This window comes from Lissotriton vulgaris, chromosome 5 (genome assembly GCF_964263255.1).
Source record: "Lissotriton vulgaris chromosome 5, aLisVul1.2, whole genome shotgun sequence".
Taxonomy (NCBI): Eukaryota; Metazoa; Chordata; class Amphibia; order Caudata; family Salamandridae; genus Lissotriton; species Lissotriton vulgaris.
In genome coordinates this window covers 1,724,574,358-1,724,600,729 of record NC_141693.1, presented here as the reverse complement: position 1 = coordinate 1,724,600,729, position 26,372 = coordinate 1,724,574,358, and the positions used below count along the sequence as shown (strand labels likewise).

General features: G+C 45.2%; 1 protein-coding gene across 1 annotated transcript in view; it reads right to left on the bottom strand.

Moving 5' to 3' along the window:
• The window catches only part of TMEM101 (transmembrane protein 101), a 103,489-nt gene extending 77,375 nt beyond the window's left edge, over positions 1 to 26,114 (bottom strand). The window contains exon 1 of the mRNA XM_086923949.1: positions 25,937 to 26,114. Within this exon, the coding sequence (XP_086780075.1) occupies positions 25,937 to 26,067 (131 nt within the window). The 5' untranslated portion in view covers positions 26,068 to 26,114. The remainder of the gene's footprint in view (positions 1 to 25,936) is intronic.
• Positions 26,115 to 26,372: the final 258 nt, after the last annotated feature.

Sequence of the window (26,372 nt, the reverse complement as noted above, 5' to 3'; positions counted from 1 at the left end):
ACTGGTCGCTATGAAACGCTTTTGACGCTGTTTGCGTGGTCCAAAAATGAAATCGCGCAAATCAGCACCATCTTTTAGTAAAGACAAGTGTTGCTTAATTTCAGCCAGTGTGGATGTTCCTAGCCATTCAAGGCAGAGTTTCCCTACACTGTATGTTGTTACTATCCCTGGATGTTGTCTCTGGGAGTATCTAGGGTCTTGTCTGGTCATTTTTAACCCCTGTGTTTTATTCAGGAATCTATCTTGACAGTTGTTTGTGTCAGTAGGCCAGATTAACCACTTTTTCCAATCAGGATGTGTTCTGTTAAAATGTACAAATTTGTGATACGTCTAACTCAATATCTGTAGTTGTATGCTCAGGTATTGGCTTTGGAATAGACGGTGTTTTAAGGTCTTTGATCTTAGCTAGGCCAAGACAGGATGTTTGGTGAATTGTGTCATTTAAAAACATCATTTGTTCTGGTATCATGCAGGTTCTGAATAGTGCTTCAAGGCCTTGTACCTGCCAATCTTTTGTACCCCAAATGGTTTTTGTTTCAACGTTATTTTTCCAATAATCAAAACCAAATGTCATCATTTTTTCATAAAATGCTTCTGAATAGATTAATTTAGTATTGGTCAGCATTGTTCTCATTCCTGTTTTATCTAACAGTTTGTAATAAAGCGTTTCTGCATCACTAGTGTTAAACCCTGAGAAGTATTTGAATTTCTCAAAAAATGCTTTAGAACTGCTTTTAGGTGGTGTAGCACAATGTTCCCATTGATTATACATAAAAACATTTCTAGGCTGTGCAGATTTATGCAAGTAATGATCACCATAATGTGTGTAGCAGAATAATTGCTCATAACTAGATGAACCTTGTAAATAATCATGTTCTGTGAATCTAGCTGACATTACTAAATCAGACATCATGTCATTAATACTGTTAAAGTCCCAATCACCAGAGAATGTACTAGGTTTTACAAAGTCACTTAAGGAAACCTTCAGTTGATGAGGATACTTCAGGATCTCGACCGGACCATAGATCTCATAGTCAGTTTTCTCCCATACTACCCCACCAGGTATTGGAATTGCTGTGACATTTACTGTTGACAGTTCTCTTTTCTTCACGTGGGATGATCTGTGTGGTTTAAGGACTAGGTTGATGTTCTGACTTGCTGTGTCCATTGTACTATATTTTCCCTCAATTAATTTTCCCAAACAAAGTACCATGATGAGCCAAAGCAGGAGGAAAAATACACCTAGACCGAACCAGAACTCTAACCAAGGGGAAATAAGGTAGATTTCCTTCAGCTGATGAAAGAGTTCCGTTGCTTTTTCTTTCAGAGTCATTTTTGTTTCTGGCATCACTTCGGGGTCGTTTTGATCTTCAGAGAAGTTGTCGAAGTTGATGAAATAACCAGAGGCAGTTCTGTCAATTGTTGGGATTGTTCTTTCAATCTGTCTTTCGGTAGCATTTTCTGATGCCACATTATTGTAGACTGGTGTTTCATGACGAACTGTTTCAATCTGTGTCTCAAGAGGCACGAGTTCCATGGCATTATTGCATAGTCCTTCTCTGTGCACTGCAGGCTGATCGAATGTGATTAGTCTTTCAGTTTGAGCCTCTTGGATAGTTGCAAGTTTGGGTATTCTGTTGTTTCTTGGGAGTCCACTGGGCCTACTGTTGATTATAGGCCACATGCTTGTGGTTTTACCAGGTCGATAGACACGACTCTGTTCTCCTTTTTACCAGCAAGGGGCGGTAGTACTACTGATCTTGTTCCGGTGACTGCCAAGACAGGTACTGCTTTTCTGTAAGAAGGCCCAAATTCCTTCTTCACCGCAATTTTTTCTCTGACTAGATCCCCAATCTTTGGAATCCAGACAGGCCTTGCTGGGGCTGTTGCTTGTGGTGCCTCGTCAGTGGTATCTGGCTGTTGCTTTAACTTTATGTTGCTTAAGGATTTTCTTGTTTCATTCAGTTCCTGTAAAACAGCCAAACGATCTTTGATGTCAAAGTCTGTTGTTTTTTCTTGTACCACTGATATCTGACTATCGAGGACCTGAATGTTCATTCTAATTCCGAACAATAGTTCGTATGGGCTGAAACCTTTTAGAGATTTTCTTGGCAAATTGTTAAGACTGGACTGGACACTTATTAGATATTTGACCCACCCAGCGCCTGAACCTAATACCTTCGCTGTTATAGATCGCTTTATGTCCCGGTTTTTTCGTTCTACCACACTATTCCCGTCGGGGTGCGACTGACAAGAATACTGCAACCCAATTCCCATGCTGGCCATGGCCTCCTTATAAGCTCGAGAGCTAAAAGCAGGACCCTGGTCAGAGTGGAACGTGGTAATTGCGTATGTGCCGATAAAGACTCGCAAATCTTTCTTATAACCGTTCTGGCGTCAGCCGAGCGCTGGGGCCACATTTTTTAAGTGTGTTTAGCCTTAACGATTAATAGGACGCAGGATGGGGTGTAGACAGCGTTACGCTGTTTCTGATCGGTAGCCGGTAGCATGGTTCACTACTGCGATCCCTGTTGCAGTTTTCACAGTTGTTTGCATATATTTGGTGTTGTACACTCATTCCCGGCCACCAGTATACTGATTGTAATTCAGTCAGGGATTCCTTGATCTTTCTGTGCCTAGGACCCAAACCCATGTGTGCGTCTGGTATTAAAAATATTCTCCTGTTCGTGTTTGGAATTACCCTATCCCCCACTCCAGGGATTCGAGCAAAAGGAACGGAGTTTGCATCGATTATGTATTCATAATTGAGTGGATAGTTCACGGGCAGTGCTGCACAGTCGCCTTTTACGGTCGTTTTTACTGCCAGCATGGTTTCCCCGTCTATGTATTTTTCTGTACGCTTTTTTGTGGCTACGGAAGCCGGGTTAGTTGCTTCCGCTGTGGCTGTATTAGCCAATGAATTCCCTGCAACGTGAACGCCATCACGTTGAAGACTCTGTGCGTGTATCACGTGAGTCTTTTGTAGTTCTTTCTGTAAAAGAGCTACCTGTTTCCAGAGCAATTTATGCTTTATTGTGGCACCTGTGTCATCTTTGTAATCGTTTTCAATCCACCTCTGCAGTTTGTTGTTGTAAGAGTTGACGCATAAATGGGAATCGCACACGATAAGTGTCGGGAATTTACGTTCTGCATTTTCGAGCGCCATCTTTAAACATCTGATTTCAGTTCTCTGAACCGAACAGTTTCTTACAGATTCAGTTTTTGTTACTTTCGGTCTGAATTTACCGCACAGCCAACGACCTTTAACAATCGCACAGGCTGCATCGTAGGATTTGCTCTCTACGTTGAAATGCTGTACAAATCTATCTGTATAGATTATACAGGCGTACTGTGGGAGAGGCAGAAGTTCGATTGGCAGAGGATATTCTTCTTCATATTCTAAATCATTCAGTTCTTCGAATTGCGGGGCAAAATAGTATTTCACATCTTCCGCTCCTAGAGAATCTACACACTGTATCCATTTCGGATCCAGTGACACTGTTGGCAGGTTTACTGGGCTGAATAGCACCTCGAAGGCGGATTCCGCTGTGAGGATATTAATCCTTTTACCATGTGCTAGTTCTCGTTCATTTGCTAATGCGATTTGCACTGCTTTCACAGTTCTTTCTGTGTGACTGAATGTTTTTTCTGCTTGTGTGTACAAGTGAGATACAATTGAAATTGGTACCTTTTCTCCCTCATTAGAGGTTAGGTACGTGAATCCGCATCTTCCTGGGATGACTCGGATTACAAGATCGCGTGTGTTGTCACGTGTATCTAATTTTGTTTTAGCTAACATGTCTGTTTGCAGTGATCTCAAAATTTCTGTGTGTTTTTGAGTCCAATTGATTTGTTTAAAATCAGGTTTAATTAGTTCGTAGAGAGGTTTAACCCTCTCTGCGTAATTTAGAATGTAAGTTCTTCTGAAATTCAGAAAACCTAGTATGGATTGTAAATTCTTCAGCGTTTTTGGAGCTTGGAGTACAGCGCACTTCTCTAAGAAGTTGTCCGCTAGGCTTTTTCCTTCACTTGATAATTCGTACCCTAAGAATAGTATTGTCAGATGGGCAATTCGAGACTTTTTAAAGTTGAATTTGTAACCCTCTGCTGCGAACCCAAGTATAATGGTGTTCACTCTTTTCAAGTGAGTATCCAAGTCGTCGTCTGTGAGATAGATATCATCTACGTAAGATAATGCCTCATCATCATATATTTGTAGTAACTCTGTTACCCTAGCTGAGAATAGTCCTGGGCTGTTCTTGAACCCCTGTGGGAGTCAACAGAATTTTTTCTGCGACCCAAATGCTGAGAAAGCGGTCAAATATCTGCTTTCTGGTGCAATGTTTTGACAAAAGAAACCATTAGATATGTCTAATGTCGTTTTATATTTTTTCCTAACTATGTTATTCATTAGGGCTGCACTATGCGAGTTTTGTACTGCAAAAGTTTTGCAACATGTATTAAGGTGTCTGTAGTCCAAAACTAGACGATATGAATTGTCTGGCTTGGAGACAGGAAACAAAGGATTGTTCATTTGAGAGGTGCATGTTTCAATCACCCCCTGGTATTCAAGTTGATCTAAGATCTTCCTGACTTGTTTTTTAGCTTCTTGCTTAATGGGATACTGCCGTTGGGCAGTTGGTTCACTTTTTAACTGGATTTTGTGAGGAGGTGAGTCCTCATCCCATCCTACATGATTTTTATATAATGCCGGTGCTTGGGCTACTGCCCATTTCCTTGCATATGTATATTTTTGTGAATCGGAATGTGATTCGAGAAGGCAGGCATAATCATTTCTTCGCCACGAGGGCACTCCCTGACAAACTCTGGGGGCCAATCTTTTTCAGCTAACAGAATATCATAGCCTTTTGAGAGTTTATCCCAAAATAGACCTCTTATTTTCCTAGTCTTATCACCCTCTATACGCAATGTTATTTCGTATATTTTATGGGGCTCGCTAAGTCTGGTGTCGGCAGTTTCAACCTGAATGAATTCATTCGTGTCCACTGTCTCCAGATGACTCATCAAGATCTTGCGGGCTATACTGATTTCTGCTGCACTGTCCAACATTGTCAATGCCCACTCCCAGTTTTTCAACTGTGTCCTCAGTATTCTCGGCATGGTTGATTACTCTAATACTGGCTACCTTCTTTTTTGGAAATTGAGATTTTTTACTCTGAGCAGGTTCCTTGTCTTTGGACTTGGTGTGCTCTCCTGGGTCTGACCGTCCTCTTCTTTCCGATTTCTGTGAAAAAGATCGAGAGGGACGTGTATCAATACTTTGATATCTATCAGGTTTTTTCAAATTATCCCAATTTCTAAGGTTATATCTTTTCTCAGAGGGCTCCCTCTGGGGAGACTGGTGTTCTCGAGTCGGAGTTCTTTCCCTCCGTCGAGGAGACCTTCCTCTGGACTGGAAAACTTTTTCCTTGGGAGTGGATTGTTTATTTCCATCCCAGCTCTTTTCAGGAGTGTTTAAATTATTTTTAATAAATAATTTTTCAGGATTTTCGAGCAGTTGGGGTTTTACTGGTTTCCCACCCAAGCGGTCTCTACCTAATTCTTCACAGCATTTTTCTATGATTCTGGCAAGCTCAACTGGCTGATCTGTTATATCCGTTTCCTGCAACTTCTGGCGGATCGCCACAGATGCTGCTTCTCCTTTTATATTGGCTAATAATATAGCCGAGACCTGCTTGAAGTCCTTCAGTAATTTCATACCAAGATTTAAAGCGGGCTCTGGACCGTATTCATTTTGAATCTGTTTTAGCACTTCTGGTATTACCGCCATAGACGAAACACCGTGTGTTTTTGTGTAAATGGAAGCAAAGACTGTACCCCAAGTGTCGCAGTCCTCTATGTGTGGTGCGATTCCCATAGGAAGGCAGATTGTCAAGATTCTGTGTTTCTCAATAGGGGTAGTATCCGGAAATACTGCCTCTATTTGAGTGATTTTCTGTGCTAACCAGAAAGGAATTTGTTCCCGTTTAACGGGTGTTTTACCAAGACATGACTGTATGTTCTGTGGTGTAATTTTATTAGTGTTCCCCTGATGAGGGGTCAGCTGTGGTACATTAACAGCTGGTTGGACTGTTTCAGTCCGCATTACATATTGCACTAATTGCCTATGTATTTCTATAAGGGTTTTTAGCTGTACTAACAGCTCTTCTTTTGACATTTTTGCATTGTCCGGATGTGGTGTGTAGCTGGCTAGAACCGGCCACGTTGCTCCTGGTCTACCTAGTGGACCGAGCCTGGTAATATGATCATTATGTTTTAGGGCGCCATTAAACCAGAGCAGGTGCTCTTGGAATTTTAGTGGGATTTCAGTCTCCTCGAAAGGAGCGTACTCTTCCGGAGGTTCCTCTATTTTGTAATAGTGAAACTCTTTTGTTTTAGCGTTTGCCGCTGGAAAATTTATCCATGAATAGAATACCTCTGTCTGCCGATATTCGTGTGCCTCTATCACGAAAATTACTGTACCACCTTGTGGTGTCAGTCCGTTCTCTATAAGTTTTAACGTTATAGATTTTCTTAAGTGGACCGGGATGATAATTGCATCCGGGTCAGTGTGTTCGGGACCCTGCTGAGTCGCATCTGCTGCGGCCCCAATGGTTCCGTTTTCTCCTGGCATTGTATAAATGCAAGGTTTGCAGAGTAGGTCTCCAAGGAGACAAAGATTAGGTGCACAATATTTTGGAACACTGTATCCTTCAACGTTGAATAAACCAGAGCTTTACATAGGAATCTCTTCCTACTGAGTTCGGGCGGATTTTAACCTTTCACCCACTCCAGACGTCTATTGGAGTATTTACGGGAGAAAGGGGTCTGTGTGAAATATGCACGACTGAGTTACTCTAACGTCTTGCGTTAGTTTATCGCCTTACCAAACGTTGGGCGCCATGTAGTGTGGTTCCTAGTTTCCCACTAGGCCCTGCGCATTGGAATAACAAACAGTAGTATCGATGTAGAAGTGCGGATCTTCCAGGCCTCTACTGACTATGCTAAACTTAATTGGGTTTGTTACCAACTAGCTCAGAGGTCACTGGAAACTTTCTTGACTGAAATAGGAAGTGATCAGCTTCCCTGGCACAGACAAGAAGGGATTCAGTTTTCCAACAACCGTGCAACATGACAACTTTGCTCCTCAGATCAAGAGTCAATCTCTAGGGTCGTGTGAAACAATAGACAGTTATTTTACTCAGTCAGGTTAGTGCAGTTTACTTTCACAATATGTAGAGAATAGAGAGACGGGCGTTTGTCAATTAAGGGTTAACATTTATTGAACAGTCTTTCTTCTCGTACAAGAGAAATGTATTGCCACAATTGCAAGACTTGTTATTATAAAAAGTACGTACAGTAAGATAAGTATTGCGAAATAATACTGTAAAAGCATTGATATGGTTTCTTAGCCATACAATGGTTTAAAAGGAATAAAACATATATACATTCATATATACATTAGGCTAAAATACTCAACTGGTGCTTTTAACTAACCTACCCCAGTGTACCTGACCTAAGCCTAATACTTGGGAGGGGAGTAAGTAGCTTTAAGTTAAGTTGGTTTTGCCAAGGTTTGCTTCAAGAATTCTCACTAAGGGTTTAGTCAACACCATACCTCTGAATAGAATGATGGAGGTCTGGTATCTCCTTCAGGGAAACTCTGTATCCCAGTCACCCGCAAGGGTAGACCAGAAACGCTGGAGCTGGATTTCTCGGCAGGAGAAAGGCAGCGTCTCTTCTTCAGCGCGTCGAGGAGGAGAAGGAGGGGGGACAGCGTCCGCGGGCAGCTTGCATCTGCTGGGCTCTTGCAGAGGGACGGCTGTTCAGCTCCTAGGTTCACCACACCATCGTTCGCTAGTTGGCAGCGATAGCAGTAGCGATAGCAGCTATGGTGTCATCAGCATGACAGCTTCTTCAGCAGCAGCGAAGATAGCAGCGATGGCATTGAGGCAGCTAGCTTCAGCGAACCACAGCTAACAACAGGCAACAGGCAATTGCTTAAGGCAACGTTGGTAATATTTATACCTGAAAGGTGCCTTGTTTGACGTACGTTTGCTGGACATAAGACGTCAATTAAAGATGTCACTAGGAAGTGATCGCTATCAGTTGCTCATTAGAGTTCTATTACTAATCAAAACACAGCAAGCGGGGATTTCCAGGTTTGCTGAGTTTTTATCTTGTTGAAGAACTCTGAGTGTTAATCTAGGAATCTCAGATAGTGACTTCTGCTATGTCATTGCACTAATTGGTTGCAAAGGAAGTGGCAGAGAAAACTATTCTGGAATGTGGCTCTGTTGGTGTGAGGCCAGAGATAACTTTCTGAATATCGCACTTGAACGGTTATGCCGATATAGGGAATAAATGGATTTATAGCCGAATAGGGGCATAAGGTCACAGTATCGATCAGGATCCTAGATAAGCACACAACAGGGTCTGCCTGTGAACACAATCTACAAGGGAATGGAGCGTAAAAGGTATTTAGCGTCATCACCTCTGCCGAGCCGGCATCATTCAAATCACACAGTGAGGCGCCGGTCTATCCAACCCTCACCCGATCTCCTTACCGTTCTATTAGGCTAGCCCTGCCAAAGAAATCCTGTACCTTAAGGCACCGCGTAGATGAAAGACGCGGTGTCAGATAGAGTATTTACCAATGAAACATTGCCTGCTCCGCCCCCGCCGACTGACGTCACGGGCGTCAAAGCGTCATGACGTCGGGAGCAGGCGGGAGATGTAGTACCGACTGAGTCGCTCGTCTCCAGGCATCATCACACACAGGCAAGGGGGCTGATATGCGCAGTAAGTGTTAACAAACCACACAAACACAATGTATAAACAATCTAACTTAAGAGCGATTTTGCGGAAAGGCACAATTAAAAATGATTAATTCTGTAAATTGATATCGAATGGGCACAATTGAAGCGGTCGAAACATGAGATACTAACAAGAGGTACTAAATAACCAGTGATAACATTTTGTAAACTAAATACTTTTCAAGAATAGGGAGTCACAAATTCTTTACACCTCTCTCCCATAGATATAAGCTACAGAAATCGTACAGAAAAGTTCCCTAATGAATCGTAAAAAAACAACAATTGGTAGTCAGAAGAAAACTGAGGCAAATATGATATAAGGTAAAAAAAACATTTACCCAGTTAACCACGCCACAGCTTTTTCTCCATTTCGCTTCCCGGGGGAGTGGGGAACCCGGATGTTAGTATAACTGGACATACATAATCCCTGCCCATATAATCTTTTGGGATCAACAAACCCTTTCTGAAAGCCCATGTATGAGAAATGATACATATTCCACTATAACAAGAGAAGAGATTTGAGATGGGTTCAATGTAACAATGTGTATACTACTAAGAAACATTAGTTTAAGAACTGGAAAGTTGATGTACATATGTATTTGGAATTATGACATTGCAAGCACTGTATATTGCTGTATAGGCCGTGCATAATCAGACTTTATATACTCTAACATAAGCTGTATCTATAAGAATTCGATCAGTGTATAGTGGTGGAACTATTGGTATACACAATACTTATATAAGTATGTTTATCTGCAGGATCTCCATGAATTTGGCAACCATCCAGTGCTATAGGAGAGACATAACTATTTGGTCTTGAAAAAGATGGTCAAAATTGTAAACTAACCATCGAAACGCGTTGACGCCTGGAATCACATAATCAAGGGACAGAGCTATTTCCGTAGACATTATAAGTAGAACGTGTCCTGGATTAATGTCTTATATCTGAATTCCCTGATATGTACTTATATGACAAATAGGATTGTCTGTTCTTTGTTCTCTCCTTTGTCTTTCCCCTCTTTAGGATTAACCCTTTTTTATGTCCATTTTTTTTTTATCATGAGGTGTATATTATTGTATATTTGAATGTAATGATAATGTATTGTTTTTAAAGAAATCTTTGTGCAAAAACCTTTTTGCAACTGAAAATAAAAGAAGAATTTTAGAATTTATTGATGTGTTCATGACATTCACTTCTAATATATGGGCTAGAATATAGACAACCACTTTACTATCTGGTGTTGTTATTCAGATCCACCAAGGGATCCCTCTTTTTCCTACTATTTATTAGTACCCTAATCCCCTGGTTTGCACGGGGTCTCTCTCATTTGATTATTGATTTAGATATTGTACAGCAAATTGTGTGGATTCCAAAGCACCATGAACAAATCTGTGATGTTAAACGTGGGGTTGAGGCAGCAAGGAGCCGAACCCTCTGGCCTCCACTGGGCATATGACAAGATCACTAGATATTACTTTACCTTGGGGAATTGTGCTATGTTAACTACCCCAGACTTTTCTCTACCATTAAGGTAGACTTGCACAAATGGCAACCACTCTATTTCACGACAGGGCAAACTAGCTGCCATTAAAATGGATGTACTGCTGAGACTTCCTCCACTTCAGTCCCTCCCGGCTCTCTTACTTTAAGAAGAGATGACTGCACTCCAGGGGTCATTAAACTCTTATTTTTAGGAAATCTAAGCTTGTTAAGCCTTTGTTCGCTGCAAGGTGGTGTGGGGTATTGCCTCTTCTCTGCAGAGTACAGTTATCACCAAGCTGCCCAGTTGCAGACTCAGTCTGAGTGGTTCCTCAAGAGACAGATAAACATTTGATCCAAAAGGCATACCCAGGCCTTAAGGCAACAGAGGCAACACATTAATAAAGCAGCCAGATACATAAAAACAGAATATTTGGAAGGTGCCTACCCCAAAACGTTTCATGAAGTAATAAAAGTATAAAAAGTCGGTATGGGATGCCAAGCCGGCTCACATGGACCAGGAGTGGGTAGAAATTATCGAGGCCTGTAAGGCAAAAAGAGAGCACGCCACTATGGTCCATTATCAACCAACTCGAGCGAGGGCCCTCTGGAGCCCTAGGAAACACAGTGACCAAAGAACACTGGGTACAGCACATCTCTAAACTGTATCAGAACCCTAATGCAGATGAACCAATTCCGAGCACACTCTTTGGAGTAAAGCCCTTAAACTTTCAGGAACAAAAGATCGAAGCAAGCCTACATGCCTGTAGAAGCAGCGGTGCTCCAGGCCCAAATGACATGTCTGCAGCAGTATTTACAAACAATCAAGCATTTTGGAGCAGTCAGCTAGGTAGAATATACAACACCTGCCGAAAGGAAAACAGGGGGTGGCAGACTCATGGAAAGGGCCAATCATACATCCTGTCTAAAAGAAAGGCCCGTTGGGAAACCCCAACAGCTACTGCATGATCGCACTTCGACGTTGACGCAAAGATATTTCCAGACCTGGAATCCTAGGCAACAAAATCAAATTTAATACAGCTCAACCAAACAGATTTCCATTCAACATCGTACACTACTGACAAGCTGGCAGGCTTGGCCATGTTAATGGAAAACTAATAGAAACAATTATTTGCAGTGCAATAGGTCTCGCATTTGCAAGTATTTGAGCCACTGGCATTGTAAAATGACAAACCTTTTATCTATGTGTTGGTTTTGAAAACAGATAAATAAAAGGCATTGTCATTTACAATGCCAAAAGCTTAAAATGTTGCAAATGCGAGACCTGTGCATTGCAAATGCTTGTTTTTTTTCAGCCATGCTGCAGAGCACAGTTAAAATAAGCGCCCTGAGGCAGGTGTGCCCTCGTCAGGGGGTGATTAGGCCCCGCCCTTGATTCTCTTCGTAATGAGGTTGGGGGCTGTCGAGGTAGGGGGGGGGCTACATCTTTTGTCGAGCTGCCAAAGGCTAACATTTGAGGTGGGGGCGGATACAGGACTTGCAGGTTTCACAGGAGGACCCAGGTGTCCAGGGTGGGGCACGGAAAGAGCCCTCACGATCTGTGTTGTCATTGTAAACAAACCTTTATTCAATGCAGTTTGTTTAAAAGACTCCGCAGTTACGTCGCAGCGGGTGTGATGATTAAACGGGCCAGCAGTGCGTGCTGGGGGGGTACGGGTGAGAAGAGGCTGGGGGTGTGGAGGCTTTTCTATGTGAGGGGGTTCAGCCAGGGGCTGGGAGTCGGGGCCTCACACCTGGCCTCTCTCAAGGGGCGGGGGGGGGGGGGATGGGGGCATCGTACCTGGCCTCTCGATAGAGGGTGAGGATGGGCCGTGTGGAAGTGACACACCTGGCCTCTCTGAAGGGTGTGGAGCTGTTGCACCTGACCTCCCTCAAGGGGCTGGGAGTGTGGGGCGGCTGGGGCGGCGTATGGGGGTGTTCTCGAGGGGTTGGGAGTGGCGCTACACTGGAGATGAAGGAAGCCGGGAGCATGAGGCGCTACACTGGGATACAATGGTGTAACATATGCTGCTAGGGATGGAGTAGCTGAAGCGGCCAATGATAAGGGATATAAATGTGTAAAACATGTGGCTAGGGGTGGAGTAGGCTATGCTGACAATGATGAGGGTTACAAAATATGCGGCTAAGGATCGAGTAGGCTATGGGGTTAATTATAAGGGATACAATGGTGTAAAACATGTGGCTAGAGGTGGAGTAAGTTATGCAGCTAATGATGAGGGATATAATTGTGTAAAATATGTTGCTTGGACGGAGTAGGTTATGGCCTAATGATAAGGGATACAATGGTGTAACATATGCGGCTAGGGGTGGAGTAAGGTAAACGTCTAATAATCAGGGATACAGTGGTGTGGGACATGCAGCTGGGGGTGGAGTATATGAAACGACTTGCAGTAAGGGCCACAATAGTGTACAACACTCGCCTAAAGATGGAGTTGGAGATGCAGCTACTGATAATGGCTACAATGACGTTGAAAAGGCGGCTGAGGATAGGGCCACAATGGTGTAGTAATGCATGTAGCATATAGCATGTGTCTACAGATGAGAACCGTTCCGGTACAGAGTGACCCCACTGAGGAGACGTGTAGTGTCTGCAGTAGGATTGGTGTCACCCCACCGGTTTGTCCTCTACAGGCCACGGGGATGACCACCACATGCCCACAGATCAGGACCGCATTATAGTGGGGCTTGCTGCCTTGAACCCTCGCACTGATAGAAAATGGCCCCCAAAATGGCCTTCGGGGGGATGCTGGGCTCTCAGCCCCGCTGCGGGGTGGCCTCCAGCGCTGGCCTGTGTGTTTCACTCCGCAGATTGTTACGGGTTCACAGCATCTTTTGTGATAAAGCGATAGCCATTAAACTGTTATTTTCTGCACATAGAAAAGCCAGATCCGGACAATTGGGCGTAACTTTAAACCCTTGTTATTCGTGTAGGGCGGCCTCCAGCGCTTGGCTTCGGGGGGAACCTCCTGCCCAGGTATTGTGAACTCCTGGAAAGTACAGGGGCTCATTGTGTGATCATCGGCAGCCTGGACCCACCCTGGGGCAGGGGCTGCGCCCTGTGGTACACCCCCAGGCTGTGCGGGGTGGATTCCTGTGTGAGGGGCATGGGGTATAAAATGTCACCTCGGAGGGTTCACCTGCGCAGTATTGAGGCAGCCACCTGGAGGAGCGAAGGTACCAGCGCCATTCACAAGGGAGGAAGGAACAGCGCCCCCTGCAGGAGAGAGAGAGGCCCAGTCTCTGCACAGCTGATGAGGGAGCATCTTAAAGGGGGAGTGTAAAACAATGCCGGTCACAAGAAGGAGAGACAACTCCAGAGCAGTTACAGGGAGGGAATAACCGCAACTTTCGTAAAAGAGAAGAAAAAACTACACCCTCCACTGAGGAGACGAAACTACACTGTTCACCGAGGAGACAATACTACACCCTCCACAAAGAGAAAAGAAAGTACACCCCTACCCACCCCCCCTCTCCCCCCAGGGCTGATGACTGAAAACTACACCGACCACACACGATAGAAAACTACATCCTCCCCAGAAGAGAATCAAGACAATATTACCTACCCAATGAGTGTCCGACGCAGCTCCAACGCCTCAGATTTAGTGTACCTCTCCTCGCTCACAGACATACTTTCCTTTTTTAATCCCAAAAATGAAAAAAACACAACAATGCGCCTCTTTGCTAACTCAGAAGTAACATTTTGTGACTTGCATACTGGCCCCGCCCTCCGAAAACAAGGACGACTGCCCTTAAAAAGATGTCTGAATTATTGGGCTGTCCCGGCGAGGTCGTGGTGCTTGCCGGACTGTGTGACTCTCCTTTCTTGGATGATACTGTGTATGGACTTTGGGAAGCTCCCGGGGTCAACATCGACACTACCGGATCTCCGCTGTATATACTCGGATGGGTTAGGGTTGCTGTACTTTTCTGTGGCTACGCTCCGGTCTGACCCGCCCGGATCGTTTGGACCCTCCAGGCTGCTCTGTATACCGATTGACAAGTGGACATCTGGCGGTACCATTGCTAGACAAGGCCAGGGATGATATGGTTCAGAATCTAGCGGCCTTATTGTTGACTGACGGTGCATTGGGTGTGTTTGACCGGGATTCCATTGCTGTTGTGGCCGGGGCTTGATGTTCTACATTGATATTCTACTCTGCGATTTTCCTGGGGGTAGGGGTGAAGGGCGGGGTCGGGCGGCGAGACCGAGGGCCCTCCTCCGCTTATATTTTTTCTTTTTCTCTCTCTTTTCTATATTTCGGGTCTCCGATAGGGCGGCAGGCACGCTGCTAGGGGGGTAGGCCATGGCCTTCTGCGGGAATGCAGGGTGGGGGATAGGGGGGATGGTGTTTGTTCGGTATTTGTTTCTATGGCCCTTTAGTCTTTTTTCTCTTTTAAGTGTCGTCGTCATTCATGATCCCTGCAGTATGTTTTGTTTTGAGGGGTGGGGTTTGGATTTGCGCCTGCATTTATCCTGATTTGTGTATCTTACCCCCGATACTTCATTCGTATTTGTACTATTTGTGGATATCCTGATTTGCGCGCAGTATTGTAGGACCATGTATGACTGTACGGCACTCTTTTTCAGTTCCCTATTTGAAAATGAACCTTTCCAATCCTGATTTCAAACCTGTACGTCTGACCACAAGTTATGTCCTAGTATTTCTAGGACCCCCGGCTTTCAAACTGCTATAACTTTCCATATTGCTTGCTGTACTCCTGCTCTGATTAGCGGCCGGCTGGGATGGTTGTAGGCCCATACTTGTAAATGCTTGTAATACTAATAAAGGTTCCCAAAAAAAAAAAAAAAAAAAAAAAAAAAAGAAGAAGATAGATGTCTGAAACAAGACCAGCCCACATTATATTTTGGACGCCTTGAACGTGTTGACGGCAAACTTGCCCCGTAATTCCAAGAAAGTAATCGTATTTTTGCCACGACTATCGATTTAGGTGATACTCATTTTTTTTCAACAAAACTGCTGTTACTTGAGATTCCGCCAGCTCAAAACTTGCTCCACTGGGCTAAAAGTTAAACGACAAATTTAATTTCTTTTCTATAAACAAGCACAGTTTACTGACCAGCACCGCCTCACCCCCACAACCTCCATCTCCGAGCACTCGCAACGAAATGACGCCACAAACGCAAAAAAAAAAAAAACGGGGTGGAAAGAGGATACTGAATCCCGCCCCGCCTCATGGTTGCCAAGGCGATATTTCAGGAAATATTGTCGTGATACCCTAACGCAGGTCATGGAGTCCTCGAGAGGCGGTATCCAGAGCAGACAAATCTGCAAAACAGGAGCTTTTTCCAATGGCAGGTCTCATTTTCGAGAGGCCTGCCAATGGAAAAAAGGGGCGTGGCTTCATGCCGTATTGAAAACCCCTCCTGACAATATCTCTGTGCCTGCTACAGCGCATGCGCTGCTAGCAGGCTTCAACCTAAAAATGATCCTCTTGCACCTGCTTGGTAGACCCGCCCAAAGCAGTGGACTCTCTAGACAGACACCGCCTCTGGAGAAAGATAGCCGAATGGAATATCCCTCCAAATCTGTTAAATGGAATTCAACTTCTATACTCCGAGAACAGGGCCAGGTTCACACTTGCGTGTAGTAAGGGTGGAACATCAAAAAATGGGACAGACCGAGGCATAAAACAAGGATGTGTGTTGGCCCAGACCTTATTTAACTTACACTTAGCAGATTAGTGCTCTCAACTGGATTCTACCAACTCCCATCCCCCAAAGCTGGGTCAATAACTAATAACTTCACTATGTGGAGACATGTCTTAATGAACCACTCTGGCATAGACTTGCAAAATTAGTTAACCCCCCCTCCACCAATATTGTACGACCAATGAGTTATTTATCAGCTTCGAGAAAACAAAGTTAGTCGTATTTGGCAACATGTAATCAAGTAAAAGATATGGCATTGAGGGGAAAGCCAAGTGGGCAGAAGTGGAAAATACAAGCACCTAGGTGTTTGGCTCCAGGACCGACGTCATCAAAAATGTCAGCATTTCAAGTCCTACCAAACAAATTGCAAAGTCCAACCTGGCAGCCACTGCTTACAGAAATAAAGGCAAAGTGTCTCTCAACGTTAACACATAGACTGGAAATCTTTCCCGGTAAATTTGCAAGCTCTTGGAATATTGCACAGAGCAAAGTCTTCCGCCTCATCTTCCTACTGCCACAAAGCATATCTCCGGCACAAATTAGACTAGAATTTGGCCTCCAGGATGAAAAACTGGGACAAAAGGGTTATTACCTCATAAACACGCCCCTGCTGAGGCAGACACTCCCAAATTCACTAAGCGCCTTGTTACTGCAAGAAATTGTATCCAACAGACCACCAAATCCAAATTCTTGGTCGGAGAAAATAACGGTGTCAATTAAACATGTGATGGTGTAACAACTTTGGCAAAAAAGGCTACCTAAACAGGCTTTCAAGCATGCACTGTACAAAGAAATCAAGCAGCTCTCCTAGCGCGAAGAAAAGCAAAAGTCAGACTGCACAGTCATGCACGGATGACCAACACATACAACACATCGACCGCGCAGTCCTACATGGATGCCTACTTAAGAAAACACATAAAAATAAAAGTGCTCCAAGCCAGACTCTGCCTTCTTCCTTCTTTCGACGCCGTTCCAAAATGGCACCAACTAACAGAGTAATGAGTGCATGCTCTGTCAATATCCTCTGTAAGACCTCCTTCACATTCTTTGTATTTGTTTTAATCTTTCTTTATTAACATTTAAACAGGGGTCAGGGGGTGACACAGTTACATTGCTAGTCATACACGAGTACAGCATTGAAAACAGAAGACAGCAGTATGGAACTACAAAATTGCATGATGCATTCTAGTGCTGCATGTAACGGTGATACAGGCATTTGGTCGTAGCTAAAGAGCAGGGGGTTTGTGCGCCTTGGTGTAATGGAGTCTCTGCTGAGCGTTCATGGATGGCCTACCGCTGGGCGCTCTGCATGTAACATTGGCAGTAGTGCTGAGGCTTTACAAAAGTATCAACAAAGGAGGACAGCAAAGGAAATAAACTGCCTCAACTTAAACCTCCCAGGCCCCCTCCACTCCTTCCAATCGCTCGTATGTGGCAACAATATACGTATCCAAACAATTAACCCACCAATTCTGAATCTTGATGCAGGGTGAGCATGAAATAATCTATAATTGCCTTTCATGGCCGATATCCCACATTCTTTGCATTTGCCCAGTTCGGTTGCCTTGGCGTATAATCTATCTTCGAAACTTCTTCAATTTAAACTGCACCAGATCTTGCCCCCAATCAATGTTGTTCTGCCTGAAGGGGTCGATTCCACAAACCATGGCATGTTTTGTAAAATTTATTTTAAAAGCGGACTCTCTAATCAAACAGTCCTCTACAATTCCACTGGAACCAGAATGGAGTATGCATTCAACTCACATCCATGACTGACCCCTCTCCCTGACTTATTACTGATTCAAAACAACACTGCACTTTGCGACTCACTGAACAAAAAACACGCCAGACATCATGCACTTGGTCCTTTGCATCAAAACAAAGACGATTTCAGAATGTACACTGCCAGGACTTTGCAGCATACACCACTCTGCCACATACCAAATTGCAGAAATTTACTTTTGTTGGTTCTTGACCAGCTCCCCCTTTTAGGTTGAGTCTGGGCAGCGCATGAGCTGCTCTGCGAGGCATGCTGTATTGGAGTATTGTACTTGAAGTCACGCCCACTCTCTGCCCATATTTTTTATTGGCTTGGGTAATTGTCCTTCGTAAATGCTAGCTTCGGATTCATTAATAAGCTTGCGAGTACCTTCTTAGTACCACCTGGTCTTCATTTATAACCTCTCATGGGGGGCTGGCCCTTCCACTTCTGTTGCGACCCAGTATGTCTTATTTAGTCTGTAAGCACTATTTTCTTTAATGATTTTCTCTTACTGCAGGCATGACATGCTTTCCTTACATTCAGCACGCCATGTGCGTTTTCACTATCAAGTAGCCCCAGACAAGGGCGGCCGCTTCTTTGAAATGAAATAGGTCTTGTGTTTACAAGAGTTTGAGCTATTGCCATTGTAAATGATAGCTTTAACTCTAGTAAATGCGAGACCTATTGCATACCCTGGTGATTTTTTTAAAAAAATGTCTCTTTTCCTTTTTATTTTTACAGTTATGGTGTACCTAATGCATTGACTATGCTTATTTTAATTCTTTTTTTGTAGTTGATTCTAATGGTTTTTAATAATCGTGCAAATAAAGCATATTCTTATTGGATCCATAGGGCAGTTGTCCTTTTAGGCCGATCCCGATGGGACGTTGCGTTATTTACCTGGGAACACAAGCTGCAAGTGGGATATGTATTCGACATCCTTCGTTTGAGGTTAGAGCACTGGGATAGAGTGACAAAATCCCACGAGATCATCCAACCACTTCACACCACTGTTAATGAACCCCGTTTTTTCCCCAGGACAAAATTGGAGTCAGTTTGGCAAATGGCACAAAGAGGCTTGCTTGACGCTGAAAGGTTTGCTCTTTCAGTGGGACATTAAACCCTTCAAAGTTTGCAACAAGCATTTACAATGCAATGGTTTTGCCTTTGTTAAAGTTAGAGCTATTGGCATTGCTCTTGACATTATTTTTATTTATGTTTTTTTTAACATAAATAAATGGCATTGTCATTTACAATGCCACTAGCTTTATCTATCGCAAATGACACACACAAACACACACAGAGCCCCCCACACACAGCCACACAGAGCCCCCCACTCACACAGCCCCCCACACACAGCCACACACAGCCCCCCACACACACAGCCACACAGATCCCTCCACACACACCAACACAGCACAAGCAGGCAACAGGGGCACACGGAGGCACAAGCAGGCAACAGGGGCACACGGAGGCAGAAGCAGGCAACAGGGGCACACGGAGGCAGAAGCAGGCAACAGGGGCACACAGAGGCACAAGCAGGCAACAGGGGCACACAGAGGCACAAGCAGGCAACAGGGGCACACAGAGGCACAAGCTGACAACAGGGGCACACGCAACAGGGGCACGAAAACGGAGGCACAAGCGGGCAACAGGGGCACGAAAACGGAGGCACAAGCGGGCAACAGGGGCACGAAAACGGAGGCACAAGCGGGCAACAGGGGCACGAAAACGGAGGCACAAGCAGGCAACAGGGGCACGAAAACGGAGGCACAAGCAGGCAACAGGGGCACGAAAACGGAAGCACAAGCAGGCAACAGGGGCACACGGAGGCACAAGCAGGCAAGCTCTGTACCCCCACGCCGGGACGCACGCGCGTGAACATATTAGCTACATTCTATTAAGCACAAGCACTAAGGACACCCCAGCAAACACTCATGTGCACAACCCTAAACCACCAGGGAGCTTTCGTTTAAAATCCTATCGACCTAATGCCGCTTGGCACCCTGCTGCAGGCCTGTGTACATTAAGTGACCTTAACACCATCACTGGTAGTAATATCTATGCAAAACATTACCTCAAAGTCACATAACGGCACCAAAATGGTTACAGCTGGTAATTTATAAAGTATAAAATCTAAACTTAAGACATAGTAGAATAAAAGCTTCAACATAGCTGGAAAAAAAATAACCTGCCTACCCTGTTCTATGAACACAGGACTCCATGTCTCAAATCTGCCCATTATTTGATTAAATATATATCAGTGCATACCAGCCCCAAATAGTTGGCCCCACCAACCAACTGATACCATGTACGCGGACACAACCAACTGACAGCGCAATTGAAGGACCGTCCCGTCCCCTTGATGACAACTGACCCTGTACATACCAAGTAACACATTTTCAAGAGGTTTCATGATTCTCAACTACTGCCTGTCCTTCATTAGACTCACGACCTGGTGACAAGAATAGGACCCCTTTCAAACACCTACCTCTACCTGATGCCGGAGACTCTTCGTCCCATTGTTCCATACCACCTCCCACCCCCGTTCCCCTTGCCAACCATACCTTCCCTTAGTTTTTAATTTTGCCGAACGTGCCTCGAGCCTCTCTCTCTCTCATGGAGGGACCTTCCAGTGAATGATGCCTCAGTAAGTCTCAGCTGACGTCATCAAACCAAGGACCGTTCGAGAATGCTTATGGTTGGCGCTTGTTGATGAGCCGGGGTCAGGAAAAGAGAAAGGCTTCTCCTGCCCTGGCTGGCCCCCCTTTTCGAAAAACTTAAAATCTCGATTAACCTGCAGCAAACCAACTGAAAAAAAACAGTTTCTGTTCCTATTTAACCGGTATGACAACAGAAGATGTATCTGCTGAGGCTACAAGAAATCAGACTGTACAGAGACTAAAGATTAGGGATCCATTCATAAAAAACTCGTCATAATATTATCCATCCATTCATAAAAAACCTCGCCATAATATCACCCATTCACAAAAATCTGGCCATAATAGGATCCATTCATAAAAACCTCAACAGTAATATGAATGTGTTGGTCTGAGATTGTGACAAATACATGTAGTCAGGATGGCACCTGGTAAATCTGAAGTTACAGTGAGTTATTTTACGGGGAGCAGGCAAGTCTCGCTATGATAAAACTTATGGGGCTTAGGAACCTAACACCAATCAGAGCGCTTCGGAACCTCGCCAGGGGGTTTGAAGCGCTATAAAAATAATGCAATCGGGCCGCCTAGAAACAGCTCCGGAGCTCGCGGGGGATTTGAAATCACATTTCAAATATCTGTCCGATACATGGCAGAGGGAGGCGATGTGTTCTGCTGAATTAATGTCTCACTCTCGCCCAGAGTAATTGACAAAAAAAATCGTGTGATTCTGGGCAAATCGTTTCGTCTCCCTGTTTATACAATTGTAAATCTGAGCCATAATAAGAAAAAGCATGCAAATATACACTATAAGCCGTCTATAAATGTGTGTCGCATAAGTCGTAGTTCTAAAGAGTTCTGTGAGCGCTCCCGGCTACCGCCTGCATCGCATCCTGTGCTCTGAGTTCTGGGGTCAGCCCGAATATTCACCCAATACTGTTCTCCTATTTCAAGGGGCCATCCATTGACGAGTAAACTGTTCTCTTTACCCGTCACTAACAATCACCGACAGTGGCGTTTCTTTGTTGGATGTTGTCTGCTTGGTTTTGAGGTGCATGGGACTCCGTTCTGTGAATAGGTGTAAATGCTACAGTTACATGTTTTCTGCGCTTTGTATCCAGTTCCTGATATGTGTAATAACTCACCTAAATAAAATACACCCTCAATAGGGGAACGTGAGTGCGAACATTCCGGCAGGCGGAAATCATTATAAGGAAGGACGTCTATCACTTGGGCCGCAGGGGGACCCCCTGCAGGTCCCTCTGCCCCAAGTGTCGTAACAAAACGTGCACAGTGATGATGTGAGCAACGCGGGGGCTATTGTTACGTCACTGCTCGCCCCCCCCCCCCTCCTCCCAGGTCCAAAGGAACTCAGACTGACACCGCGAGCCTTGTTACACCCTGACCATCGACTCACTGAGCTGCCTCCATTTCGAAGCACGGTTTCCAACACTTACAAGTGATATTTTATTTCGGCAGGGAGTACCCCAATCACACCTGCTTACTTGCAAAATCCGTTCTCCGGTCTCCCCGCGGGCGCCGCCATACTGCTGCCGTCTTCCTCTCCTTCTTCCCCCGGGCTGCGGGGGGCGGGCACTTCCGGCCGGCCGCGCTAGGATTGGCCGGCCGGCCAGTCACGGGGTTAGGAGAGACGAAGAAGTGCCGGCAATGCCGGACCAGACACGGGGGCGTTCCCGGCGTCCCGTGACGTCGGCAAAAGCCAAAGAATGTCGGGAACGCCCCCGTGTCTGGTCCGGCATTGACGGACAGGCCCCTCGTCCAATGGCAAGGCTCCGTTTACGGAGCCAGCCAATCAAGGACGAGGGCCGAACAAAAGCCACACTACAGTTCTCAACAGGATTTCGCCTGCGCGGAAAAGCTGCGCAGAGCGCAGCTTCCGCTAGGCAAAACCTAAAAAGGAGTTTCAAACAGACATCTGTGTACATAAGCCATTTCCAAATGAGACACTAGGCCCTCTCCCCAAAAAAATAAGAGCGTTGGTGCAGGGGAACTAACACGTTGAAAGGTTGCAAACCACCTTCACCTCCACAAAATACTAATTTCTAACATCTACTTCGCTTTCTGTAATGTTAACGCCAATCCAAATGGCCAGATATGGAAAAATTGTGATACGATTTCTGAGAGAAATACTCAGTTGCGTGATTGGCAGAAGCTGTTCAAGTGAATCTCCAAGTGGTGCTTTAGTGCTCAGAATAAAGAAACATTATACAAACATATGACTCTGTGGTGCATTTCCACATGAAGGAGGGCCAACCAATATGTAAGAACTTAAGTGGGAAATGTGCCATCAGGATGGAGACGTGATCTGTACCCGGTGGGCCTGCCTGAACTGCAGCCGTTCTGAAAGGCGATCTTCAAGCACACTAAGGAATCTATGGATAACCAATTCCACATAATCCGGCTGCATTCCTGCAGGTGGCAAGACAAGCTGCCTTAAAGGACATGACTAACCCTAACTGGAGGTTAATTGTCAATGTGTCTTAATAGCCAATCAATTAATCGCCCGTAAATGGAGAATGCAGTCTCCACCGAGCTCTCACGAGTCAGTCTTGAAGCCGTGGATGTTGATGGCAATTTGGTGGGGGTTGAAAAGCTCTGGACTAGGAGGCCTCTTTTACAATACTTAAAGGTTTACGAACCCTGGCCTGCTCTTCAATCCTTAAGACTTGTGAATGACACAACAAGAAATGTTAGATAGTACCTTCCTCACGAAGAGAACATGAATAATGTGGGGCAATTTACTTTTTTAGCCTTATGCTTGAAACAATGGGTGTCTCACTTTAATGATTTCCTTGAGGGTAGAGTCACCGCTACTTAAAATGAAACAAACTGTTTATACCTGATGCATATAAGTCGCTTTAATCTGATTAAAAAACACACAAGATGATGGACGGAATGTTGCACAATAGCACGCCAGTTCAGACATGGACATATGCAAATCAGTCTTGACCCTGTGCCTCATGGGAACAGTCCAGCCCGAACTGCCAAGCCATGTCTTCCCTAGACCGGAATCCAGCATCCTAGGACCGGTTTCTGGCTATCAGCCGTCATCAGCCAGGATAGCTTGACTCCAGTGGCGTAGTGAGCACGGGACCCACGTCTGGGCATACCCTTCTCACATAGGGTGAACAGCAAAACACACAAGATGATGGACGGAATGTTGCACAATGGCAAAACCGAACCGGTCCTAGGATGCTTGTTTCCAGTCCAGGGAGGACCGGGCTTGGCAGTTCGGGCTGGACTGTTCCCATGGGGCACAGGGTCAAGAATGATTTGAATATGGCTGGGTTCAAACTGGAATGGCATGGTGAGCAAAAAAACGATGGATCTAGGCCCAGATCTCTGTACTCGGGTGAATGTGTGACATTGTTCTGCATTCTGTCCATCAACTGTTTTTGCATTTAATCTGATTAAACCAAGACAACCCTCACCACGGAGCCAGTGCCTTCCAGGGCAACTCACACTCTGGAGCCTTCTAGACAAGGCTTTAACCCCTTCACTGCTGGCCCGTTTCCGCCCCTGTGCGGTAAACAAACGAACAGGGGCGGGCCATGACGAACCCCAGCCGTCATCAGCACACGAGCACCGTAGTGCATGGCGGCTGGGGTTCGTCATCAGCATGGAAGGGGTTAACAGGGCTGGGTCGCAGGTGCTGAGACGGGTCTCTATCGGGCTCTCCAGTTTTGCCCTCACCCTCAGGGTGGAAAAAAAAAATCTTCAAACTGCAGCAGTACCACCCTTCACAGCCTTTGAGGTAAATTCAGAGACTGTTATGGTTCTTTCACAGTCTCATCGTTTAAGAACTGACGCATTTTCAATATTCTACACAACGAAGCCATAGTTGCCTATTTATCTTGCACAAGTGAACTAACAACCATTGGTAAAACCAATAGCCCTAACATGTTGTAGGTGGGGAACATCTTTTATAACTCGGATGTTACACCACAGTTCTCTTACGACGCAACTTTTACAACGCAAGTTGTAACAACAAATTGCGCTGGGGCGCTCCAGGATAGTAAATAGTTTAATTTACTATCCAACTCCTTCCCTACTATCCACGGGGACTGGAGTTGGAATAGTAAATTAAACTATTCACTATCCAGCCCCCAATAACTCAAGTCGTGGGAACGACTTGCGTTGTAAAACATGCGTCGTAAAGTACTGCGATGTAAAACATCGCGTTGTAACGACATACATCCGTTGTAGGTGTAATGTTACTTTTTGTAAATGTCTGGCTGCAATGACAGAAGCAGCAATATACCAGTCGGGCGGCGCACTATGTTATGCACAGATTTTTAGCTTGTGTATTTTAAAGCCACACCCTTAATGTCATTGGCCACTTACCTTTGAGACCCCCGCTAGTTTTATCAGGACACTTAAAGCACTGCTTCTAGGGCAACTCTCACTGAGTGCCAGTAGCTCAATGGCAACCCTCACTTCAGAGCTAGTGCCTCCTAGGGCAACCCTCACTTCGGAGCCGGAGCCCAAGCTTCCCAGGGCAACCCTCACTCCACAGCCCAAGCTTCCCAGGGCAACCCTCACTCTGCAGCCCAAGCCTCCCAGGGGAACCCAAAGCTAAAAATCTGTGATTAGAATAGCGTGCGGCCTGACTGGTATTTTCCTGTTTCTATCATTGCATCCAAAAACAAGTAACATTACACATACAGCAAGCCAGGGATATTGGCTTTGCCAATGGTGGTTAGTTGCACAAAATAAAATTAGCATCAAGCATGGCTAAGTTGTATAGAACATTGAAAACGCTTCCATTCTGAAAGAACTAGAAGGAGTCTCTTTGAAGTTACCTCAAAGACAATGAAGGGTGGTACTGCTGCAGAGTTAATATTTTTTCACTCAGAGTGAGAGCAAAAATAAAAGGCCCGATAGGGACCCGCCTCGACACCTGCTTTTTAGAACTGCTTAATCCGACAGTCCACGTGTCCAAGGGCAACCCTCACACGGCAGCCCATGCCTCACAGAGTACCCCTCACACAGCCACTTAGGAAAAACTATTTTGATCATCATACAGAAGAAAATAGGGTCCTTAAAACGACTGAGCAGTACAGTCATCGCTAACCAGCTCCACCTCCCAACCGGTGACCTTCCTTAGCTCTCACTTCATGGGGGAAGCTCTCGGCCCCTCCCCAAATCGCATAGCAAAGAGTTAGCCCGTTATGACCATTCGAAAATAATTATGCAGCTGCAGGCAATTGCATGTGAACAATTCTCATTTTCTAATAGTAAATATCACCGGGCATCGCTCACAACGTAAGCAATGTACTACAGCAAATCTCACTCTCCAATCACCCATTGACAGCTCACATAACCCACTTGCTCTCTTCTTCTATGCTCTGCAACCTCTATCCAAATAGGACAACTTTCCCCATCTCATCCACGCCAGCTCGAGAGTTCTTGGCACGTTCATGTTCATCCCTGTGCCTCTTTCTCGGTGCCTCCGAATGTCTGACCCTGCTCTCCCTGCAGCAAGACTACGGCTGCACCCTTCCTTACCGCTTTGCTTCGGCCCTCTCAGCGTACAACATAAGTAGGCTGAAGCAGTTCCAGAACGGGAAGCGGGTCAGTAACACCGAACCAAAACGCATCAACAGCTGCAACATACGCCGCCTTCCTCCTGCCGCCATCTTGGAGAGGGGAAAATCACTCTCGGAATTGGCCACTGTTCTAGAATTCGATATTTCCGGTCCCTTGGCTCATTGCTTCCGACCTGTGCTTGGGGCGGAGCGATGGACAGCGAGACGTCTTGAACGGAGGAGCATAAAGGGCAAGACAAGTGATTACGAGGAATCTAGGAGAAGGAAGAATTTGGAATGCATATTATTCTTGATAAACCAGTTAGGCACTGACAAAGTAGACACATTGGGACTTAAAATACAATTTTCAACGTTTTACTGGCATTGCAGCTTAGTTTACGGTCCGTGACGTGTTA